Source organism: Pongo abelii, chromosome 7 (genome assembly GCF_028885655.2).
Source record: "Pongo abelii isolate AG06213 chromosome 7, NHGRI_mPonAbe1-v2.0_pri, whole genome shotgun sequence".
NCBI lineage: Eukaryota > Metazoa > Chordata > Mammalia > Primates > Hominidae > Pongo > Pongo abelii.
The window spans coordinates 156,132,803-156,154,689 of NC_071992.2; the positions used below are offsets into that span (position 1 = coordinate 156,132,803).

The following is a 21,887-nucleotide window of genomic DNA, read 5'->3' on the forward strand; positions in this document are numbered from 1 at the left end:
CTGCCCACTGTGGCGGCAGCTCGGGCCCAGTCATATTCCTTCACTGGTGATCTCCCTCCCCTGGGGGCTCCCTCCACCTCCCAGACAAGCTGCTGGTGCCCAGATTCCTGTCTCAGGGCTTGCTTATGCGGGATCTCTAACTCAGAACCCATCCCTTCCTGGGTCCGGCTTCTGCTGGGAAGCCAGCCACCTGAGGTGGGAGCTGACGGGCTGGGTGGGGGCACCGGACCACACTGGGCCAACAGATGCAGGGAGGCAGGGAGGGGGAGGCAGGCCATTTATTGAAGAACTGCTCGCAGACAAGGACACACATAGCCACGGTAACCAGACGCCACCCTGGGGCCAGGGAGCACCCAGAAACAGCCCTGGGCTGCCAGCCCAGGCCTGGACATTTGCCCACCATGGGTGGAGGGCCTCTCTTGGTGTCAACCATCCACGACCACCTACGGCACCATCTCTCCTGCCAAGTTGCCCATGGGGGTCTCCAGGAAGAAAACCAGCCTCGGGGGATTCCAAAGCCCAGGGAGGGAGGGAAGCTGCCCATGCCCTCAGGCTGTGCCCAGTCTCATGCTCACCATTTCTTTCTATGGCCAAAGGGAAGTGGCTGGACGAGGGAGGTCCCTCTGCTGGGATGAACAGCACAGCACGGCTGGGGCCCCAGGTCACAGAAACGGGTGCAGGGATCCAGGGACCTGGGCTGGATGGGCCCGCTCTGGGGTTTCCTCTGCTCCAGCCTGGGTATGGTCCAGGGAACAGTGTGGGAAGGGGCGTGGCATGGGGTGGGGCTGCCATGTCCCGGGCTTCTGCGTAGCCCAGCAAAGATGCTACAGGAGGAACAGGAGGAGAGGGCTGGGAGGGGGTTGGGGGAGGAGGAGGAGACGGGGCTGCAGTGAAGGCCTTGCTCATCGCAGGGGGTGTAAGAGGCCAGGCAGGGTCACCTCTGGCCCTGCAGAAAGAGGGACGGAAGTGGGCGGGCTCAGGCCTGCGCCTCCAGGGCGCGCACGTGCACGCTGGGCAGGCAGAACCAAGAGGGTGGCAGCTCCTTGCTGGTGCTGTCCTCGTGGAACCGGATGTGGAGGAAGAAGTCTCCCGTGTAGAGGAAGAGGAGGGCCCCGAGGCAGGCCGACTGGCCGGACGGCTGCACCTGAGCAGGGAGGAGAAAGACACATCAGTCTGGTCAGCAGCATGGGCCACCCAAAGCCACCAGGAATCCCGGGAACCTGCCTGGACATAGGTGCTATGGGGGAAGTGAGGGCTGCCCAGGCCTGGCTCCAGTGCCTCCTCCAGCAGATCACTGCACCTCTCCGAGCCAGTTTTTATCTTTGAAAGGAGCTGCCAACATTCCCATTCCTGAATTGTGTGGGGGCTCAGGGGGTCAGGAGTGTGGGAGGGAGTGAGGGAGAGGTTGGGGCAGAGGGGAATGCAATGTCAGCCTGTGCTGGGGCCTGACAGTGAGGCGCTGAGAGGCAGTTTGGGAGGTGGGAGGTGGGGGCTGAAGGCGTGGGCTGGAGCCTTTCCGTGGGAGGAGCGGCAGGCATGGGATGGGTAACAGTGACATCACACTAATGCCACAGCAGGGTCCAATCACAGAGCGGCACCCTGTCCTGGGCACAGCTCCCATTCCCTGCACATTTTCCTGCTTCACCAACCCTCAGGGCCTCACTGTCTAGGACTGAGAGACAGGTGAGCTTGCCTAAGTTCCTGCAGTGAATGGGGCAGACTCAGACTTCGTGTGCACACGTGACCACAGAACCCCTGCTGCTGTCGTCTGCTGGATGTATGCTGACCCCAAAGCCCACCACCTGGAGAAGGGGGACGATGACCATGGGGGCTCGGGCCACATGGCCAGAGGCTCCCAGACCGCCCTGCACACCACCACGCACTGCGTCGAGGTAGAAGGTGCTGGAGCCCACGAAGGAGATGGTGTCGTGCAGGTCGTAGTTGTGCACGCCATTCTGGTGGTCCTGGAAGGGGACCACGGTGAGGGCGAAGGGCCCTACGCTGCGCGGGCTCCGGTTGGTCAGCCGCACCTCCAGGCGCACAGGGTCGCCCACCTGGCAGGCCGCCGCAGCCTCGCGGTCACATGGCTGTCCGTCCACCAGCACATCTGCAAGGGACACGAGACTGTCAGGGGCTGGGCTGGCCTGCACGGCCCAGCCGGCCTACCCTACCCGCTCGCTGATTCATTCATTTCTTCCCTCCTTTACTCTTCAAGGCTGCCACCCACTCCCTGCCAGGCTGGACACTGGGGACACAGATGTGTGACCAGTTCCTGGTCTCCAGAAGAGGAACCTGGCAAAGACGGGTGTGGTGGCTAGAGCTATGACTCAAGGGGTCTGCACCCCACTGGAGGGGCCTCTGGGAGGGCCTCCTGCCACAGCCCACCTGGAAGGGGAGGAGCTCTCTAGTGAGTCAGGGGCTCCTGTCCAGGTGAGAGTCTGACACCGTAGAGGCGAGGGCGTGGAAGGGGCCCTACAGGCCCTAAAGTGCCCCATGTTAGGGGTCAGGTAAGCTTTGGGGCACAGGCAGACCTGGGGTCCCTCTCCTACAGTGGCTGCAAGACTGCACGCCCCAGGAGGTGGTGTCTTGATCTCGTTCCCCAGGAGGAATGCACAGTGGGCTCTGGCACTCCCTACAAAGTGGCTGCGCTGTGTTTTCTTCATTCTGTCGGCCTGTCCAGGGTGCCTGACACACAGCTCAGCAAAGAAGAGGTGCTCAGGGGAGCGGCACAGTTCTGGGACCTGTGGACCCTGCCAGGCAGGGAGCTGGGCCTGGGTGAAGGAGCATGGATTCAACTCCTCTTCCCTTCCTTGCTCACATGCCCCAAGAGCTTGCAGACAAGGAGGACGCCTCCTAACTGGGCAGCAGCAGGGAAGGAGGCCGAGGTCAGGGTGGGGTGGGGGCGGAGAGGGTGTGCCCCCCTCAGGGAAGCGAGCTGATGATCAGGGTGGCGGGTTTCATGGTGAGCCCCAAAAGATATGTGAGAATGTGACCGTATTGGGGAAGGGGGTTCTTTGAAGATGTAATCAAGTGAAAGGTCCCGATAGGAGCTCATTCTGGATTAGAGTGAGCCCTGCAGTGAGTGACAATGTCCTTATATGGGGCAGAAAAGGAGGAAGCACAGACAGAGACAGAGGCTGAGACTAGAGGATACGGCCAGGAGCCAAGGAGCCCCGTGTGGCTGGAGCCCATAGGAGCTGGAGGAGGGTGGAATAAGCCCCCAGAACCTCCCATGGTCCTGCAGCACCCTGGTCTCAGCCTTCCTGCCTCCAGAACTGAGAACACACATCTGTCGTTCAAGCACCCAGTTTGTGGTTGTTCACTGTGGCAGCCCTAGCAGGCTAAGACAGGGAGGGCCCTTTCTGCTGGGCAAAGGCCACCTGCTGTGACCCTGTTGTGGAGGTCACGGAAGTGCAGGGGTCCTGCAGCCTGCAATTCGACTTCACGTCATCTGAGTACAAACTGCGTGGCCCTGGGAGCCAGCCTGAGCCCCATGGTCTGCCGTGGCTGATCCTGTGCTGTGGGCTATCACGGCAGGCACGTGGAATAAGGATGACGTGACGGTGACACGCATAGGGAGAGCGGGTGGGCCACAAGAGCGCTCCCACCCCTGCTGCCTCTTAACAGTCACGGGCATCCTGGGCTGGGCCTGTTGCCAGCACCCTGCAGCGGAGGATCCTGGGAACACCCTGACCCACAGCCCTCTGCCCTTGACCTCTGTTTCATGGCTGCAAGGAGGGCCCTGTGGGGTGTCCTCACTGCAGCCCGGAGAGGAAGGTCCTCTAAGGACTGGCCTGCCTGGCTCACACGGTCAGGCCAGAGCAGGCGACTTCAGGCGCGGTCGGGCCTCCTGCTGTCCTGCCTGGGTTCCACTGCCCTCACACGCAGGTGAGCAGGAAAGCACCTTCTAAGACCCCAAGCCACTCTTTCAACCCCTGAAGAGGATGGGGGCAGAGGGGACAGGATATTGAAAGTCCCCGCACCCAATTCCCAGCGAGTCCTGGCTCAGAGCCTCTGGGCCTGTCTCCTCTGCCATCCAGGGTCCCGGGTTCCCAAGGAGGCTGTGGGGGCCTGGCAGGCAGCAGAGGATCTCGTGGTTGTGGTGCAAGAAGAAGGACTCCTGGGACATTAGTGCTCTCCATAGCTCGTGTGCCAGGGAGGTTTAAGGGTATGCAATTCTTAAAAATTCATGTCCAGTGCGTCCTCATTTTCTCATTTTAGAGAAGTCAGTGCATGGTTTGTGATAAGGAGATGAGGACACGGCCTGTGCTATTACGAAGCCACCCGCATGTGGCTCGTGTCCACTATTTTCCAGTGTAAGTGACTGATGCACACCTTTTTATATTGAGCTCTGTCTGAATTCTGAGTTTTATGTTCCTGGAACAGCGAGGCAGATGAAATGGGTGGCACAACAGAAATAAACATTTCTAAGAGAGGCTGATATGGTCAGACTGCCCTCCAGGAAGGCTGGCCCCGGGCCTGTGCCCATCCCCCATCCTCAGGGCTGGAGCTGAAAGGGGCTGCAGAAACCATTTGGTCCCATTCATTCATTCATTCCAAGATTTATTAGCTGGCTGCTGGCCCTTGCAGCCAGTGTGATGAGCATGACCCATTGTTGAGCAAGCTCACAATCCAGTGAGAGGAGGAACGCTCAGCCAAGGGCTGGGGCATGCCAAGACTCTGCATGATACAGCACTCAACAGGTGCCCACCATAGGGCCCAGGGAAGTAGCCCTTCACTGTGTGTCACTGTGGGGATGACATCAGTGAAGGCTTCCTGGAGGAAAGGACACCTTTCTCTATTCTAGTGTTTTTCAAGGCTATGATTTGCCCTCAAATCCCAGCTTTTGCCGCATCCTACACTTCTGGATGTGCAGGGTCACCTGCACTGAGTCTGACCAGGCTGGGATAAGCCTGGGGGTCCTGAGGCCCTGCCCAGTGGGCTATGTATAGTGCCCCTGAGTACTTCCAACAGTGCCTGATGTGCAGCAGACAGCATGAAGATGGGCTCTTTGTTCTCCCAGCTGGTCTGTCTTGCTGAGCCCAGAAGGTAGGACCAGAAGGACCTGAGCTTGAGCGCTTCTATCTATGGGGCCCCAGGGTATGTCACTACACCTCCTGGGCCTCCGTTTCCCTCTTCTGTAACATGGAGCCGATTCTAATGCTAACAGTTGTGACAAGCTTATATCCTTGCTGTGAGGAGCTCAGTCACATCACGTCCCAGTACCCATGAGCATATGAGGGACTTTGTCTTGAGGCCAGTGCTGTTGGGGCAGTGGCTTTCGTCTCGAGCCTTGGTTACCTGTCTGTGCTGTGCAGCCCAGCACAGGGAGGCTCCCATCAATCCCCAGCCCTTCTCCCTCCTCTACCTCTATGCCACCCAAGCCAGGCCTCAGTAAATGTTTCTTGAACAGTGAACCGAACCAGGCGTGGTCTGAGCCTCTTGAATAAAAGGAGGGGAGATGGAGAGAGCAGATGTCGGGGTGGCCTGGTTGCTGGTTCCATTAAGGGAAAGATACGATTATGTGCAAATCAGTGAAGGGTAGTTGGCTCAGTACCACCCTGCCCTACTCTTTTTTTTTTCTTTTCTTTGCAGAGAACTGTGTGGGCTGCTGGGGCAGGAGAGGACTGGTCTGTGGGCTCCTGGGCAGAGCCACCCTGGCCTGCCTGTTTAACCCTTCCTAGCCCTAGCTCTGTACAACCTCTTGGGAAGAGAAAGCTGATGAAGGCTTAGCGCCAGCTCTCCCTGTGAATGCTGCTGGTGGAAACTTTCTTTGCTACTTTCTGTCTAAGAAGAGGGGAAGGAATGTGTGGCACTTAGCTGTGAGGCCAGGGCGGTAGGGGTTGGCAGGGGTTGTGGGCAGAGCCACGCCCTGTCGGAGCAGGAGGCCAGGCTGCAGTCCCAACTTTGCCTCTGACTTCCCTTCACCCTGGGAAAGGCCGTTTGACAACTGGTGCCCCCTCCATCTCATCTGTGAAACTGGGATGATGATCTTGACCTCCCAGACTGGGGGCAGGGGTGAAGAGCAGAGAGGACCCAGACAGAGCGAGCACTCCTGCCACAGGCTCTCCTGTGTAGCCGTCATTGCAGAAGGAGGGCAGTGCTCTGGAATGGCAGGGAGCACCTGTCTTGCCCTCTGCTCTGTCCCTGCTCCCAGGGTGACCAACTATCCCAGTTTGCCCAGGGCTAGTTTGGCTTTTAGCCTGCATTGCAGGAAACCCTCAGTGCCAGGCAAACTGGGACAGGGGGTCACATTACCCCGAGGCCTGGCATCCACAATGACTGCCGACCAAATTAATGCATTTCTGTGCTCAGCAAGCAGCCGTTTCCTTCCTTGCTCCACAGCTGGGGCAGCCCCTACAGCTCCAGCAGCTCAGATCCAGGCATACAGGCACCAAATCCCCTGATGCTGACTCTTTCCCATGACACAGAGGAAAAGCAAACCTTCCTATGATGGGGCAGAGCAGAGGTCTGTTTTTGTCCGAGAGCATTAAGCTTCCTGAATTCAAAAGGATGCCCTGGTCTCCCCTGGGACCCCCAGGGTACAGCTGAGGAAATGTGGTGGAAACGGGTCTAATGACCGAGATGATGATAGCGGCGATGCTGGCAGCTGCCTTGCAATGATAACATGTGACCGCATGGCAGGGCTGTACCCGGGTAGGATTCGTGACCCCGTCAGCAGCAACACCCGGCCACATCCATTGTTGTCAATTCGCTTCTCTGACTCTGGGCCCAAACAAGCTGTGTCCCGTCCTGGGGGATCAGAGGAAGTGGGCTCATTTCTGCAGGGCCCCACTCTCCACAGCCACCCTGCTGCGCGGGGCTGCATGGAGCATAGAAGAGGAGGGAAGAGAAGCCGGGGCCACCGTCCATCACACAATGGCTTCCCCGACTCCAACCAGGACGGACCGACCCAGGATAAATAATGGGAAAAATTTCTCAAAGACAAGCTGTTTTGAAGCAGTTTCTAAACTGCTGCTGAGGGACGGGAAGGAACCACACGTGAAAGCGTGGGTGCTGCTGGGGAGCTCAGCCCCCTCTGTGGCCCCCGCAGGGGCTGGCTCTACTCCTGGGTCCCCCAGCACTCGGCTTCCATCCGTGCTCCCCAGGCAGGCCCTGAGGGACAGAGCAGGCAGCCCAGGGGCCACACAGCCTGCCTGTCAGCTTCAGCTGGGAAGAGTGGGTGCCTCCTAGGGGGCCCGCTGCTCAATCACAAGGTGAGCCCTAGAACCGGGACCCAGTTCTGTGACCGCAGCAGCCCGGCCGGCTGGTCCCCAGGAGGTGGGCAGGGATGCCAGTGCATGTGTCCCCTCCCTCGGGTGCACCTCACCACCCCCCAGAGCACCTTCCCACAGCCTTCGGGTGGGGGTCATCTGCCCGCCCCCCCCGGGAAACCCTGAGTCTGGCATCTGGGTTTGTGGGGTCCAGTTTTCTCCCACTGTTCTCTGGGGCTGGCCCCCGTCGGGCTTCCTGCCACCCTCCATTTCCTGGTCCACCAAATGAGCTGCCTCTTGGCAGGATTGGCTCCTCTTCCCATTCCCTCTCCCAGGCGGGATGGGGCAGGATTTGCACAGCTGTTTGTCGAGGAGCTATGAGCAGCACAGGCCCCAGGCTCCTGATTGGCTGGAGAATGGACCGTCTTGGGTTTGAGTTACTTCTCTGTGAATCTCCACCTCTCTGAGCTCGTCTTTAGGTGGGGTAGAAGGAGACCACGTCAAGTGGGGTTTTGTTAGGGGCCGCTTGATCCTAACCACCATGGCTCCCAACCTTCCCTGAGGAGGGGAGGATCTGCAGGAGCAGCGGAGGAAGACTAGGACGGGGATGCTTTGCATTTCGACAGCTTCTCCAGGGGTCTCCCTCGCCCGCGGGCTGGCTGTGAACACTGAGGAAGCTCCGTGCGGGATGCAATTGAGAGGATGGATGCAGCGCGGGCAGGTCCTTCCGGCCTCTCCCAAGCCAGGCGCCAGGCGGGCAGTTTCAGCCCACTCTGACCACGAGGGAGGCAGACCCAGGGCCTCTGGGGATGTTGGATCCCCACAGGCCTTTTTGCCTGGACCTGGAATGCCCTATCCGAGGGAAGCAGCGGCCTAGGGAGGGGAAGGGGCTCCTGTGCCCACGGCAGCCAGTGGTAGGAGGGTCATGAGCTGAGAGACAGAAAGACTAAAGGTCGAAACGTGCCTAGCAAAGCCTCCTGAATCCCCAGGACTTCCTTCCCAACAGAGGGGGTCATGTGGTTGACAAAATAATGTGCCCCCTCCACTTGCCCATGTCCCAGTCCCGGGAGCCTGTATGTCCCCTCCCATGGCAGAAGGGGCTTAGCAGATGTGATGAAATGGAGGTCCTGGAGAAGGGGAGAAGCCCCTGGGTCATCAGAGTGGGCCCAATGGCGTCAGGAGAGTCCTTACAAGGCAAGAAGGGAGGCAGGAGAGGGGCACACTTCGCTGCTGGCTATGAAGATGGGGGAAGGCGCACGGGGGAAGGCGCACGGGGTGCAGGCACCCCAGGAGCCGGAGAACGCCAGCCCAGGGAGGAAGGTAGCCCACAACACCGATCAGACTCTGGACCCCAGAACAACACGGCGGGGATATGTGCTGTTTAAGCCACTAACCTCGTGGTCACTTGTGAGAGCAGCTGGTGAGCCCAACACAGGTAGGGGTCTGAGGACACACACAGAGCCCCCGAGGGGCCCCAGTCAGCCTCAGGGCCACCACTTCCTAGGCCGCTAGGGGAGACCCACCCTGGGCGCAGAGCTGGTCCTGGGGCAGACGGCGCTGGGTAGGGTGCACAGCTCTCTGAGCCTCGGTTTCCTCATTTGGAATGGTCGTGCCTTCCTCTCAGGGATGTGGAGCGAGTGTCAGATCCTCTATGAGAAGTGCCAGACAGAACAAGGTGCTCCAGGAATGTCGGCTCCTGCCTGCCCCCAGCTTCTGAAACCCAGCGCACCCCAGGCTGAGATCACATCATTCATTTATCTAACAAGCACTGGAGAGGCCCTGAGCCTCAGGCCCGTGCTTCTCTGGGCAACCCTGACATCTCGACCGGGCACCACGGGGTCTCACCCTCCACTTTCTCCTCCAGCCCCTCTTCCCCATGCCTTCCCCAGCAGAGTGGCTCCACCACCAGCAGCAGCTCAAGCTGGGTCCTCTCCTCTTGGACACCCAGCCCCAGCGTGGGACATGTCTGGTGCCTGTGCAGTTGGGCCTGTGCTCAGCCTCCACCAGCCCCGCCCTGGCTGGCTGCTCCCTCTCCTTTCTGCACGGCCACAGAGTAGTGTGAGACGCTGGTAGGTAGTGTCACTTCCATGCTCCTCACCTGCCTGGCCCGTGGCTTCTGTTTATGTTCAGAATAAAAGAAAGTCTTGATGAAATTCTCACCCCAACTCTGGTCTCCTCGGCCCTATGAGTTTCTTCCCAGAGCCCGTCTCCCAGGCTGTGTCCTCCCCGCCACTACTCCCTGGCCGTCCTGTCCCTCTAGCACATCCTTCCTGTCCCAGAGCCTCTGCACCTGCCGTCCTCGCCTCCCTACCAGCTCCATCCTGATGGTCAGGCCTTGGCCCTGCCAGAAAGGCTGTCCCTGACCACCCAGCAGAGGGCTTCCCGTCCCTGCCAGCCACTCGCCCACATTCGTGTATTTTCTCATGGCCCTAGCATCTGATCTGAAGCGACCTTGTTTATCCATTTGTTTCATTATTAACTACCCGTGTTCCTCCTCGTCAGGAAGCTCCAGGAACACTGGCACTTGGCCGTCTCATTTACCGTGGTGTCCCCAATACCCAGCACAGGCAGGCAAATGGCAGACATAAGTTCCATTTCGTATCTGCTGGACACATAGATGGATGAGTGAGTGAGTGAATACTGGGCTTTGGGGTTAGGTACCCGGGTTTGAACGCTGGCCCCACCACCAACTGGCTGCGCCCTGCCCCATTCAAACCCCTAGCGCACCATTTGGCACATGAGGGACCAGGGCCACGTCCCAGAAGTGCGTCCTGAATGAGGACTCTAGGACCAGCTACCATGCTCTGCTCTGGGCCCATACTCGACAGTGCGCTTCCAGAGATGACTTATGCAGGAGAACCTCATGTTGTAAGGAATCTCCTGGGAGCCAATCAGCCTCCTTCCTCAAGGTATCACATCGGCACCGGCCCCCTCTTCCCTCCTACCCCTGGCCCTGCTTCTGCTTCACATTTAATACCAGCCAGAGTTACGGACATAGTTGTGTCTGGCCCAGAATTCCTCCTGAAGTCCCTGCCACATTCATGCTATAGCACATCCAGGCTCTGGTAGAAACACCAGCTATGAATAAAGGCTGTGCCCGCCGGGGAGGGGCTTGGCAGGGCACAGAGAAAGGAAGCCATTGGCCAGCCTGTGCATGGGGCTAGGGGGCCGCTGTGGGGCTGAGAACGAGGCAATGCGCACACGCTGGGTAGGGGGAGGCAGGCTGGCCGAGGCTCACAGGTGGTAAAGTGTGTCTCACTCGGCGCCCACATCCTCCTAGGAGGTCAGAGAGCAGGTGCAGCTTTATTTGCAGAAGCACGCTGAGGTGCAGAGAGGTTATAGGAGCTGCCTGGGCCCCGTGCAGGCCCTGTGGAAGCAGGCCCGGGAGCCCTGTCCTGGAGAGTGGTAGGCAGCGGAGGCAGTTCCAGTGGTGATGTTCAACAGGATAAGGCCCACACGGGCGGTGAGCTCAGGTGCTCCGTGGGGAAGGGGCCCCGACTGGAGCTGTCCTGGGGCAGGCCCGTCTTTCGGCCTCTCCACCTCTGGCTGTCGTGACCTGCTCAGGACTCAGGCTCCTGGTGGGCAGATGTGGGGCTGGTGTAGCCTTCCAGTCTGGGCTCTGCCAAACACTGCTTCCACTGTGGTCTGGCTGTGTCAGGAGCAGCACCAGGAGGGGTGAATCCAGGGAGATGCAGAGGCCCAGCCCTGGGCAGCTGCCATTCCCATTTGATTCCACAGCTTGGGACTCCAGCCAGAGGTTTCTGTAATCCGAATGAGTCCCAGGAGGAGGGTGGAGGACGTGGGGGAAGGGGCCTGCCCTACCTGCACCCACGGCCTCCCTCTCCTCCAGCCTGCCCCAGCAGGTCAGCACGTCCCCCTTGGGCGTGACACTCCCTGTTGGGCGTGATGCTCCCCACTGGGCGTGATGCTCCCTCTGGGTGTGATGCCCCCTCGGGCGTGGCACTCCTCCTTGGTGCTCCTCTAGTTGTCAACAATGCCTGACTTCTTGAGCACTCGCTGTCTTCCAGGCCCGGGGCTCAGTGCTCTGTACATATCCCCTAATTCAGTCCTTGGAGCAGCCCCAGTAGGAGGGCTGGCCCTTGTTCCATTTGACAGATGAAGCCCCTGAGGTGGCGAGTGGCTCAGGAGCTGGTCCCAGGTGAACAGCAGTAGGTGCTGAGCCCCCGCTGGATTCCTGGGCTCTGGACTTGGTCTGGTTTTGTTGTTTTTGTTGTTGTGGTTTTCCAACAGCTTTATCAAGATAAAAGTCACATACCACACAATTCACCCATTTAAGGTGTACAGTTCAGTGGTTCATAGTATATTCAGATATGTGCGACCATAGCCCGTTTTCGAACACCTCCATCACCTTCAAAAGAAACGCTATACCTTTTTAGCCATCACTGCCCCGCCCCCCAGACCCACTCCACCCCCAGCCCTGGGCAACCCAGTCATCTCCTTTCCCGCGCCGTACATTTCCCTACTCTGACTCACATATAAACAGAAGCAGAGGGCAGCGAGCTCCCGTGCCTGGCTTCCTTCGCAGAGCACAATGTCTCTAAGGCTCACCCGTGCTGCAGTATGGGTCAGTGCTGCGTTCTTTCTCATGACAGCACAATACTCCATGTCTGGATGGGGCACATTTTATTCATCACGCATCCACCAAGGGACACATGGGCTGTTTCCACCTTTGGCTGTTAACGAGTGGTGCTGCTCTGCACATTTATGGAGAAGGTTTTGTGTGGACACGGGTTATCATTTCTCACAGGTGTACACCTGACAGCAGACTTGCTGGGTCAAATGGCAACTCTGTCTAACTGTTTCAGAAAGCACCAGACTGTTTTCCAAGGCGGCTGCACCCCCGTTCCCAGCGGCGGCGTGGGAGAGGCCTGACTGCTCCACGCCTTCTGTGGCACTGTGGTTGCCTGGCTCTGGTTCACCCATCCTGGTGGAGGTGAAGTAGCATCTTGCCACAGTTCTCACGTGCGTTCTCCCAATCTACCCCCACCCGGCCATGCTGCCGGTGCTCACTGCTCCCTGTGCAGAGAGCCCAGCTGTGCCCCACCAGCCTGGGACAGCTGTTTGGAATGGCCCTTCTGTGCAGTCCTCTTTGCTTGCAATGTCCATAAGCCATAAGAACCCTCTAGAACTCCAAGCCCTTGACCTCCATATTTCAGGAGTTTCTCACATTTTGGAGCCTGGGGCCAGACAGCAGGCCAGGGCTGAAGCTGGAAGTCTCTTCCCTCAAGCACAGCAGAACAGCATGCAATCAGGGACCAGGCAAGTCAGGGGCCACCAGAGAGGGTCAGGACCCAACCTTTGGGCAAGCTATGGACCCAGAACATGGCCACGGGCAGAGGCAGGATGGACTCAGGGGTTAGGGAGCCAGGAGATGGGGCCAGATGGAGACCAGACCTTCAGGACATGAGGACCAGCAGGTGAGATGGGCCCAGCATGCACGGTTGCTTTCAACTCTGATCTGCAGGCTGGGTGGGGGTGGGAAGCTGGCAGACACTCCTGGCACCCAGGAAACATTCCCTGAAATGCTGCATCTGTGGGAGAAGAACAGCCCCTACCTGTGGGCTCGGGTTCAGTCTACAGCAGAGATTTCAAACCACAGTGGACTTTTCAAGAGACCTGCCTGACTGCACCCTAGAGAGGCGGGTTTCCTCTGTCTAGGGTGGTGCTGAGCACGAGTTTCTGCCGTGCGTGTGTCCAGGGTTGCAGGCCCAATGCACAAGCCATGTCTGCCTAGCTCAGAGTGGGCTGAGAGTAGCAGGGGAGGAGAAAATGTGGAAGGTGGTGGGGTGAGGCTACCGTGAGCTTCTTAGGTGGTTGAAGCAAACAGCTAAAATGTCTGCAGGGCCCAGGGTCATGTGCTAATTACAGTGACAGAGGAATGATCTGTGGATTTCTTGTCCAACTGGCTCATCCAACAATCTGTTCACTTGTCCTTCAGGGCATGTGCCCTCAAGGCTGGCTGCTGAAGGTTTATGTTTCCTCCAGAGCTCAAACTCCCGGCGACACTTCCCCAACCTGGCCCCACAACTCTACTCTCCAACCTTTTGTGCTGGCGAGAAACAGGGGACTAAGTAGACTTCAGTTGCAAATATCTAATTTGGGATTTAAAAATGTAAAGACAAAAACAATGCAGTGGAAATACATGACTTGAAGACCGAGGAACAAAGTGAGTCAAGTTTTTAAGGCTCTGTCAAGCCTGCCTCAGCTATAATATATTTAACTTTTAAATTTCAGAAGACACATATTTTTCTAGTTGACATAAATCTTGGGTGGTCCTAAATTTTAGAGCCAAATTTGATTCAGACAAGGTTTGGCTTCAGAATTAATCAAGGAGTTTTCTCCCTCTTTAGATGAAGCAAAAGAAGTTCTATGGAGAAATAAAATAGAGATGAGAGATGAGAGAGGACTGCAAAGCCAAGGTTTCCTGCCCTTCACCAACACCGGGCCAACTGTCCTGCGGGGGTGGGGGGCAGGCAGGCACATCCCATATAAAACCCTCTAATTTCCAATTATCTAACATAACTGGTGAACCTTCTCTGCTGCTAATGTAGTTGGTTGCTAGCTACTCAATGCCCCCAGCCCGGCATGTTTTCCCTCTTTATTGATGACAGCCAAGTAACTGACCTTTTCACTTTGGCTGTTAGGAAGCTCAGAACTAAACATGAATCCACCTAAAGCACCATGTTGGCCTTCAGTGACTGTACACTCACAGCCACCGCCACACACGTTCACTCACAGGTACGCGCAAACACGCACTCACAGCCACCGCCACACACGTTCACTCACAGGTACGCACGAACACGCACTCACAGCCTCTCCTGCACAACTGCTCTTCCACATCTTGACCAACTATGCCAATATGGTTTCCCTTGGTCCAGACCTTCTGCATTTTATTTTGCCTCTTTATTGTACACCCAGAGAGAGTTTGGAAAAGAAGCGAGAAGTGTGGATAATGGCCAGAAAATGGGGGTGACGGTGCTGTGACAGAGTGTCTAGTCAAAGAGGCAGTGCACAGCCTGGGAGGTATGTGTCAAATCACACAGTCCCCCCCCTCCCCCCACCCCGCTCCTTTCTACCACCTTCCCCACCTCCAGACCCTCCCTGACTGCTGGGAAGGGGCCTTCTCTCAGGGTGCTGGAGCCCAAGGAAGGCTCAGACAGGGAGGCAGAGGCTGGGTGACAGAGACGGAAGAAAGGCTTGCTCCGTTTCTGTGTCCCAGAGCACTGCTCTCCTAGGAGCCGAGGCAGGCCCAGCTCTGCACACTCCAGTTGGCTACACTCCCACTGACCCCATGGACACAGAACATAGGCTCTTTCCATCAGCGACTGTCCATCAGCGACTGTCAGGGCATGCACTTCGTGAAGCTGGAGCTTCGCTCTCAATCCACCAAATGGCATGCATTTTTAACAGTTACTGAGGGAGCTAATTAGTTCATAAACCAGGACGCCTCTTCCCCGGCATCCTGGGAGGGCGGTGGTGCCAGCCCCGCATGTGTAATTACCCTCAAGTCGAGAACAGCTCCTGAGGAGCTGTTGGGCTCTCTTGGGTAAATAATTTACTTTTACAACTTTTCATTAAAGATTAAAGGGAATTAAATTAAAATTAGGGCAAAATGAAGTTGGAGAGGAGACCTGTACTGCTTGGAGTTCTCTCATCGGAGGCTCTCCACTTCCTCAGCTCACCCACCCTCCATCCAGGGACTCCAGGGCCCCTGTGGAGGGATGTGCAGGATGTGGGCTCTGGAGAGAAGAAGGACTTCCCCTCCAGGTAGGCCTCCAGATTACACCCTGCATGGCCAGGACCTGCTGGGGATGGTGGCCGTGGCTGCCTTGAGGATGGGGTGAAACACCGTCACCAACACAACATACTGAGGCCAGGGTCTCCCAGCCCATGTACATCCTCCACGGATACCAGGCCAGGATCCTCGGGTCGAAGGCTTTATGGCTTGGATGTGAGATGATGGTTGGAGCTTAGGTGCTGACTCAGGGGCCTGGGTGAGCCCCTTCGGAAGCCAGAGCTTCTGCTTCCTTGTCTAAAAAAGGGAAAGGTGGTGCCTGAGTGAAGGAGAGGGCTGAGCTCTGATCCTGGCCAGAGAGAAATGCCCAATGAACACAGGGGTGTGAATCACTGGTGCCTGGCTCCCACACCTAGGAGAGCTGAGGAAGGAGTTGTGGGTTAATCCAGGCCATGCACTTGCAGCGGCTCCAGCTCAGCTCCGCCTTCAGCACGCTCAAAGCGATTGGTAGGACAGCGGCTGAGTCGGGGCGGGCTGTGCACAGAGAGCTGAGCCTGAACACGGGCCAGGTCGTCCTAGCAGGGGCAGGACACGGGCTGCTGAAGGAAACCAGTCCTCCTTCGGGCCCAGGAGGCTCTGGGATTTGCTGCCCTGGCTGGATCCTCCCTTGGGGGACAAATAGAGAGCAGGACAAGGGGGCAAAGGGGAAGCCAGGGCCTCCGGATGGAGCGGGCAGTTGGGGGACCAGGGACTGGGCTCGCCACCTTGCTATGTGCCTTTTGGCAAAGACTTCACCTCTCTGAGCTCAAATGTACAAATCTATAGCACATGGGTAAACTGAGTCGGTGGGCAGCAGCCCGCCTCCACGTGCCCATGGGGACCACGCTGGCACTGCTTCACTGAACGTTCTCAGTGACGTTCTGAGAGGCATCGTCCTGCTCACTTGATGGACAAGCCTATTTTGGTTTAAAGAGACAGAGTCAGCACTTGAACCCAGGTCCCCCTGGCACCAAGGCCAGTGCGCACCTTCACTCCACGGCTCTGTGCTCAGGGTGGCATCTGCTGCCATCTGTGCCCGTTGCCCTCTGTGCTGGGCTCCTGCAATCACCGCCGGCGGCACCTCAGCTCTGTGTCTCAAGGCCCTGCACACGTGCCCCCTCCGTGAAGCAGTTCGCTGCTCTCTCATGGAATACTCGACCTCGACAAGGTTCTGGCTGCAGAGGCTGTCTGGGAAGCCATCACCTTTCCTCCTGGGCATAGACTGCAGCCCCTCTCCCAGGGAGTGAGTTGGAAACACAAGATCAAGTCCAGACCAAGGGGACTTAGAGAGAAAGGACCAACCTGGACCGTAAACACATCCATCCTATAGTCCCCCATCTCCAGGCTGAGAGGAGAACTTAAGCAACAGGGCTGGAGGAGGGAGGAGCTGCAAGATAGGCGGACTGTGGGACTGACAGGTCCACGGGGTGGGGGAGCCCCTAGGGGTGGGGCCCCAGGTGGGTAGAGCCTCAGGGTAGGCAGGGATATACAGGGGATGAAGACACGAGGTGGTCAGAGCCAGAACATTGTGGAGACTGGGTCCCCAGGTGAGCGCCAGAAAGCTGCCTGCACCAAGAACACCATGAGATATAAACAAAATGAGGTTGGTGTGTTAGGTCCCTGGAATTTGGGGCTGTTTGTTACAGCATTTAGCTGTGACATTTACAGGCCACCAGAGCTCATTTAACCAAGCCCTCCCTTTCAGGAGGAAGCACCAGGGCCCCCGTGCGCTGCTGTGCCCATGGCCGCCACACTGGGCATCCATGGCAGGCAAGCACTGGGCCTCCAGTCCCTTCTCTCCCAACAGAGGCAAGCTGTGTTTTGCACCAGGAATGCCTTGGCTCATGGAGACAATGACTATATTAAGTGCTTCCCCTTCAACCTTCTCTTTTTGGACAAGCACTTCAGACAACTGAAGATAAACCAGAAGAAAAAGAAAGGGGGAAAAAATGGAAAATATGCCTGCTGGCTGGTAGCATTATGCAAAGACAGCTTTCTGAGAACAGCAGAGAATTTAAAATGACTCCTCTGTCCCCAAGCAATGTCTCTACCTTTTCAATCTCTCATTTTTCATCTTCTCTCAAGCCTGTCTAAATAAAGCAAAGACTCTCGCCACCCAGGCAGGCCCCCTGCCCCCACCGCTCTGTGTGGCTCTGTGTTGAGCCCTTGTCCTCATCACACGATGCCAACCCAGTCTCAGACTTTCACATCTGCCAATCAGATCATACGCGTGGGCACGGTCGGCACCCAGGGGGTTTGAAGGAATCATGAGACCCTTTCCTAGAGGAGGACGCTGAGGCCTGGAAGGGAAGGAGTACGGGAGGGTCAGAGCAGATGTGAGGGGTGTGCAGGGGTCAGAGTGGGTGTGGAGGTGTCCAGGGGTCAGAGCAGGTGTGGGGGCTGTGCAGGGGTCAGAGCAGGTGGGGAGTTGTGCAGAGATCAGAGAAGATGCAGGGGGTATACACAGCAGGAGTCAGAGCAGGTGTGGGGGGTGTGCAGGGGTCAGAGCGGGTGTGTGGAGATTAGCAGGTGTCAGAGCTGGCATGGGGGGCATGCAGGAGTACTGAGGGGCTGCAGTTGGTTTTCTGTGCCGGGCCTTGCATAGGCTGCTTGTTGGCTCTGCCTGGGCATCTGCTGTTGGCCTGTCTAGCGCAGCCTCTCCTCCCTGGAAGCCTTCCCTCCCAGGGACCTCAGTTACCGCCTTCGGCATTCTGCACCTTGTGCCCATGTGTGCCACCTACAAGGGCATTTACCTTGGGGGCAGGGGTCCGCCTCCACTAACAGGCTGGCACTTCCTCCCCCGAGGCCCTAGTGCCCAGCAGGGCCTGTGTGTCTGGGGCCTGTGTGGGGTCTCCACCAGGATTTCTAGACCTTGAACTCTGGCAGTAGGGCCAGGCTTGAAAACCAGGTTTCTGGACTCCTGGTGTGTGCAGCAGGGAGAGAGCAGGAGGAAGACATTTTCCAGAGAGAAGACATAAAGTGATCGTGGATGTAGAAATGACGACTTCAATTGCTCCTCCAAAGTATTCAAGGCCAAGTTCAAGGCTGTGTGATCACCTCCCCTGTGGTCTCTCACCCCAGTGCCCTGCGACTTCCCGTGCTCCATCTGTCCCTCCCTCCTGCTGACTCCTGGTGGCCTTTCCAAAGCTGGGCTCCTGCAGCATCTGCTCCAGGAAGACTTTCTGAAGCACATCCAGCCCCCAGCAACCCGCCATGGCCTGCATGGCGCACACGGGAATCTGCTGCTGAGGGGCTGTCTCTCCTGAGCTCCTGGGGGACCTCTGCTGTATGAATGGACAGATGATAGACAACCTTGGCCCTTCAATGGTTTACTGTGTGACCTCAGGTAAATCATTCAACCTCTCTGAGCCTCAGCGTCCCCATTGTCACATGAGAGCAGTGGGCTGAATGGTTTCAAACAGGCTCACTATTTCATGTTCTCATCTCTGGGCGCCATGTCCAGAACTTCTTCCTACCATGAAAAGGTGCCATGCTTGTCATGAAGCATGCCAGGAGCCCCTCATACCCTGTACCCCCAGACTGTCCTCACACAGCCCAGCCCAGGGCTGACCCCTGCCTGGTGCTGGGTCAATGCTTACGAGGTTAAACAGACTCTTGACGTGGTGACAGCCAAAGCTTCACATAGAACTACAAAGTGCTAGAGCACAAACGGGAAGGACACGAGGTGCAAAAGGACCTTCCAGTGGCCCATCTGCTTGAACCGCCAGAGCCGGGCAGCTGGATGAGTGGGTGGCAGTAAGCTTCTGCCCCTGTGCTGGACTGGAGGGGGCAGGGCTGCCCAGCGGAGAGCGCCTCCCTGCTGAGACTCTGGGCAAGGGGCTTTTAGAAGCGGGGCCACAGGCAGCCTGGAGGTTCCTGAGGACCTGGTCAAAGCAGATGGGCCCGGACACTCCCTCTGCCCTAGGCTTGGGCTGGCAACACAGAGACGACCAGGAGCTCACAGCCTGCAGGGGAGACTATGGCCCACACACTCCAAGACCGGGTGAGTGTCCATCTCAGCTGGGAGTGGCGGGGGCTGGATACAGGAGGGTCCATAGGAGCCCTGGCTGTCCCAGTGTGGCATAGACCTCGCCTCAGTCCTGAGGCACCCACCCACCTGAGGCACCCACCATCCATCCACCTCCCCCGCTCCCCAGGCTTCTCTGATGGGGCTTGAGCACCCCAAAAGCTGCAAGTATTAATTCAATCTGGGGTCCCAGAGGTGCACAGGATTCCTGCTCTCCATTATGGCAGCCACCCTGAGAATGAATGCTGATTTACTAGACCCTGGAGGCAAACCACGCCTCCCCAGGCCTCAGCGGGCTCAGGTCTACCATGCCTCTTTGTCCTCTTCCACCCTAGCCACCTTCAGCAGACAAGAGGCGCCCTCAGGCTGCTGCCCCTTTGTATTTATTGCTGGGTCTCCTCAGTGTGCAGAGGAGGACCTTAGGGGCCAGGCACACCCCTGCATTGCACCCCAGCATGAAAAGGCCCATGGAGCTGTGCTGGACACAGGCTGAGGGGCTCTCCAGGCAGCCTGAGCCAGAGAAGAGAGGATTTGCTGGGACGCCCAAAGCTAGCTTGTGGCCCCTGCTCCTGGGGATAGACCTCTGGCCTCTCTCCGAAGACCGTGCGGCTTCTGTAAATGAGCTTTCCAGCACTGAGGGGGCAGGAATGCCCTGGGTCTGCCTGGGATGAGTCCTGTGGGACCATTCAAACTGCACCTGTTCAACAGGTCTCCACCTACGCTGGGATTCTACCCGCAGAGCTCACTAATACTCTCAACTGCTTCCATCTCCAGGAGTCCATTTGTTCCCTGGAGCAGCAGCAGGTGACATCAGCAGGTGGGTCTTCATCCCGCTGAGCACAGGGAAACCAAGTGTGACTCCAGCACTAGAGCCAAGAGCCCCCACCCTCTGCCAGGCAGTGTGGTGGAGTCTCTGGCGCACCCCAAGGGCTGCAGACAGCCAAGCACAAGGGGAGGAGACTTCCTCGTGGGCTGCGCCAGGACAAGCCAGCAGGTCTATGGGGTCATCCTAGGGAATGGCTGGCTGGCCAATCAATATGCCATTTAAAATTAGCACAGCCCTGCCTGGGAGAAAGGTTATGGGAGGTCAACATAGTCAGCCCACCCAGCCACAGGTCTGAAATCTCTGGCCCAACTCTGTCAGGTGTTAGTCTGGAAATCACAGTGGATTTCTCGGCTGTGCAATGATCACCAGCCAGAACTAGACAGAATGCATCTTTGCAGAGGTCCAGAGGCTGGGGATGCCCAGGGGCCAGGCCCACAGCACCTGGGATTGACCCCCACCATGGCACATAAGTAAGCCTGGCCCTTTCAGACACCAGATCGCCCCTGCATATCCCTGCTTCTGGTCCCAGGGCCACGCCCTAGCCTTGCTCATTTCTGATTCTTCCCACTGCCCTCTTGCTTCCAAAACTAGCTTGTGGCCACTAGCAACAGGGTGGGACTCCCCTGTTTCACTTCTAAAGTCACTGACCTCGCTTTGTGAGGTTCTTAGTTAGGGTGACCAATATAGCTCTATCTGCCTAGGTATCTGGACTCCCATGCCCCAACCCTAGAACAAAGACCTGGACACAACCTCTTCTGCCTCCACAAACTCAAAAACACTAGACTACATGTTATCCACCTATCCATCCAGCATCTACCCATCTACCATCCATCCATCCAGCATCCAGCATCCACCATCCATCCATCCAGCATCCATCCATCCATCCATCCATCCTCCAGCAGACAAGAGATGCCCTCAGGCTGCTGCCCCTTTGTATTTATTGGCTGGGTCTCCCAACCACCATTCATTTATCATCTTCCTATCTATCCACTATTCATCCATCCACTCACCATCTACCCATCCATTCATCCATCCATCCATCCATCAATCCACCATCCATCCACCATCCATCTATCCACCATCTACTCACCATCCATCCAGCATCCACCTATCCACCATTCACACATCCATCTACTGTCTATCTACCATCCATCTATCCATCCATCCAAAATCTACCATTCATCCATTCACCCATCCATCTCTCTACCATCCATCCATCCATCCACCATTCATCCATTCATACATCCATCCACTACCACCTGTTCATCTACCATCCATCCATCTATATATCGATCCATCTATTTACCATCCATCCACTACCATCTATCTGCCATCCATCCACCATCTACCCATCTGCCCATCTACCATCCATCCCTCCACCCACCATCCACCCATCTACCACCCATCCATTCATCCAACATCTACCCATCCATCCACCCATCTACCATCCATCCACCAACCACAATCCAACCATCCACCCATCTACCATCCATCCATCCATCCAACATCTACCTATCCATCCATCCACCCATCTACCATCCATCTATCCAACATCTACCCATGTATCCACCCATCCACCATCCATCCAACATCTACCCATCCATCCATCCATCCACCATCCATCCACCATCCATCTATCCACCATCTACCCACCATCAATCCAGCATCCACCCATCCACCATTCACACATCCATCTACTGTCCATCTACCATCCATCCAAAATCCACCATTCCTCCATTCACTCATCCATCTCTCTACCATCCATCCATCTACCATTCATCCATTCATACATCCATCCACCACCACCTGTTCATCTACCATCCATCCATCTATATATCCATCCATCCATCCATCTATATACCATCCATCCACTACCATCTATCCACCATCCATCCACCATCTACCCATCTACCATCCATCCATCCATCCACCCATCCAACATCTACCCATCCATCCATCCATCCATCCACCCATCTACCATCCATCCATCATCTACTCATGCATCCATCCATCTACCATCCATCC

At 57.0% G+C, this 21,887-nt stretch overlaps 1 protein-coding gene across 4 annotated transcripts in view; it reads right to left on the reverse strand.

The window, feature by feature from the left end:
• Positions 1-262: 262 nt before the first annotated feature.
• Positions 263-21,887, reverse strand: part of TRAPPC9 (trafficking protein particle complex subunit 9) — a 744,079-nt gene continuing 722,454 nt past the window's right edge. For all 4 annotated transcript variants that reach the window (XM_024250828.3, XM_009244129.4, XM_024250829.3 and 1 more), the window contains 2 exons: positions 1,884-2,107; positions 263-1,144 (listed from right to left, as the gene is read on the reverse strand). In XM_024250828.3, coding sequence (XP_024106596.1) covers positions 977-1,144; positions 1,884-2,107 — 392 coding nt within the window. In that variant the 3' untranslated portion in view covers positions 263-976. The remainder of the gene's footprint in view (positions 1,145-1,883; positions 2,108-21,887) is intronic.